Source organism: Bison bison, unplaced genomic scaffold (genome assembly GCF_000754665.1).
Source record: "Bison bison bison isolate TAMUID 2011002044 unplaced genomic scaffold, Bison_UMD1.0 scf7180017845632, whole genome shotgun sequence".
Classification (NCBI taxonomy): Eukaryota; Metazoa; Chordata; class Mammalia; order Artiodactyla; family Bovidae; genus Bison; species Bison bison.
Window position 1 is genome coordinate 17,875 of NW_011476205.1, and position 1,916 is coordinate 19,790.

Genomic DNA, 1,916 nt, shown 5'->3' on the forward strand with positions numbered 1-1,916 from the left:
TTTTGTAATTTTTAATTCATTCATGCTAGTACCTAAGGGGGTTCTATTTCCAGAAATTCTATCTTTTTTTTTTTTTTTTTTTGAGGTCTTCAATTTTTTGTTGTAGTATTGTTCAGAGTAGCATGATATAATTACTTTTAGCTCTATGGTATCAATTATTATGTCTCTCCTTTTATTTCTCATTTTAGTTGCATCTCATCGCTTCTTAATCTGGCTAAGGGTTTGTCAATATTGCATACAATTGTAAAGGATATTCACTCAAAGTACTAAATGGGATCTTGGTTATTTGTTATCTTTCAGAGATATCTTCGCATGACATCCAATGTTTGTTCCCAAAGAAGCCATGCATAGGAAATTCATGTGTAATGTGCTGGGAAATTCTGAGAGCTCTTGGCTTGGAAATTTACACTTAATGAAAGAGTGGGAATGTAAGGGGGCCTGTGAAGGGCCAAAAGGATGTTATTTTGGATGTAACCAATTGGGACAATTACTCATAATGAAAACATGATTGCCAAAAGAAATTGAGGATATACATCAAATTGGGAAAAATTTCATTGGAAGTCAATAATTTTGGTAGAAAAATAAGTTTTTGTAAGACCCACATGATTAAAAATTATATGTATATTCTCTGAATGAATTTTGGAAAACATGGAAAATCATCTAGCCTATGCTACAAATAATTACTCAAACCAGTATGAATATAGGTTTGAATTAAACAGTCAGTCATACATGTCTGGAAGCCAGAGATTTGAAAATGAAGGAAGAAAATCTCGCTATGATCAATTTGAGAGATCCTTTAGTGAGGGCTCATTATTTTCCCACCAACAAGTATTTTCTCCCTATTCCAATATCTATAATGTTGATAATAATGAGAAAGTCTTTATCTAGACACCATCATTCAATGGATATTATAACATGGAACAACCTTCCATGTGTAATCCAACGAGTGAGGCCTTAAGCAACAGCTCCATCTTCAATCATTACAACAGTATTTACGATGGAACCAGAATCTACCCAAGCTTTGAATCTGGGAATCACTTTGACCAAGACTCTGGTCTCATGAAGTATCAGAGAAAATGTTCAGAGAACCATGGTAAAAGGAATTAATGTAATAATATACTTTATCAAAGTTCAAAGCTTATTACACAGGAGAGCATACACATGGGGGACAAGAATTGCACATTTAATGAATGTGGTGGAGTCCTCAACCTGTCTTCAAAATAGCATCAGGAAAGTCATACTAGGAAAGAACACTACAAGTGTAATACATGTGGGAAAGTCTTTAACAAATCATCAAGTCTAAAGAGACATTGGAAAATTCATACTGAAGGGAAACCTTACAAATGTGCAGAATGTGGCAAAGCCTTTAACTGGCATTCCTCTCTTGCTCAGCAACAGTGAATTCATACTGGAGAGAAGCCTTACAAATGTAAAGAATGTGACAAAGCCTTCAACTGTTACTCAAATATTACTAACCATCAGAGAATTCATACTAGAGAGAAACCTTACAAATGTACAAAATGTGGCAAAGCCTTTAACAGGCATTCGTATCTTGTTCATCAATGAATTCACACTGGAAAGAAGCCTTACTAATGTACAGAATGTAGAAGGCCTTTAATTGCCACTCAAACCTTAAGTGGATTCATACAAATGTAAATAATGTGACGAAGCCTTGAAGTGAGCCATCACCTCACTCGGCATCAGTGTATGCTAGGGAGAGACCCTACGAATGTAATGAGTGATGAAAGAGTTTTGTCCTAAACATACACATCAGGAAATGCTAGGTAGTTCATACGGGGAAGAACAATTAATGATCTAAAAAATATAGAAAAGTATTTAAGAAAATAAGGTCTAAATAAATATCAGAAAAATCATAGTAGATAGCATTCAGTCAATAACCCTTTTCTGGTATTACT

The 1,916-nt window shown here is 34.4% G+C and overlaps 1 protein-coding gene across 1 annotated transcript in view; it reads left to right on the top strand.

Moving 5' to 3' along the window:
* The window catches only part of ZNF331 (zinc finger protein 331), a gene marked incomplete at its 5' end in the record, with an annotated part of 19,168 nt that extends 17,575 nt beyond the window's left edge, over positions 1-1,593 (top strand). Inside the window, 1 exon segment of the mRNA XM_010836180.1 lies at positions 1,225-1,593. Coding sequence (XP_010834482.1) covers positions 1,225-1,593 — 369 coding nt within the window.
* Positions 1,594-1,916: the final 323 nt, after the last annotated feature.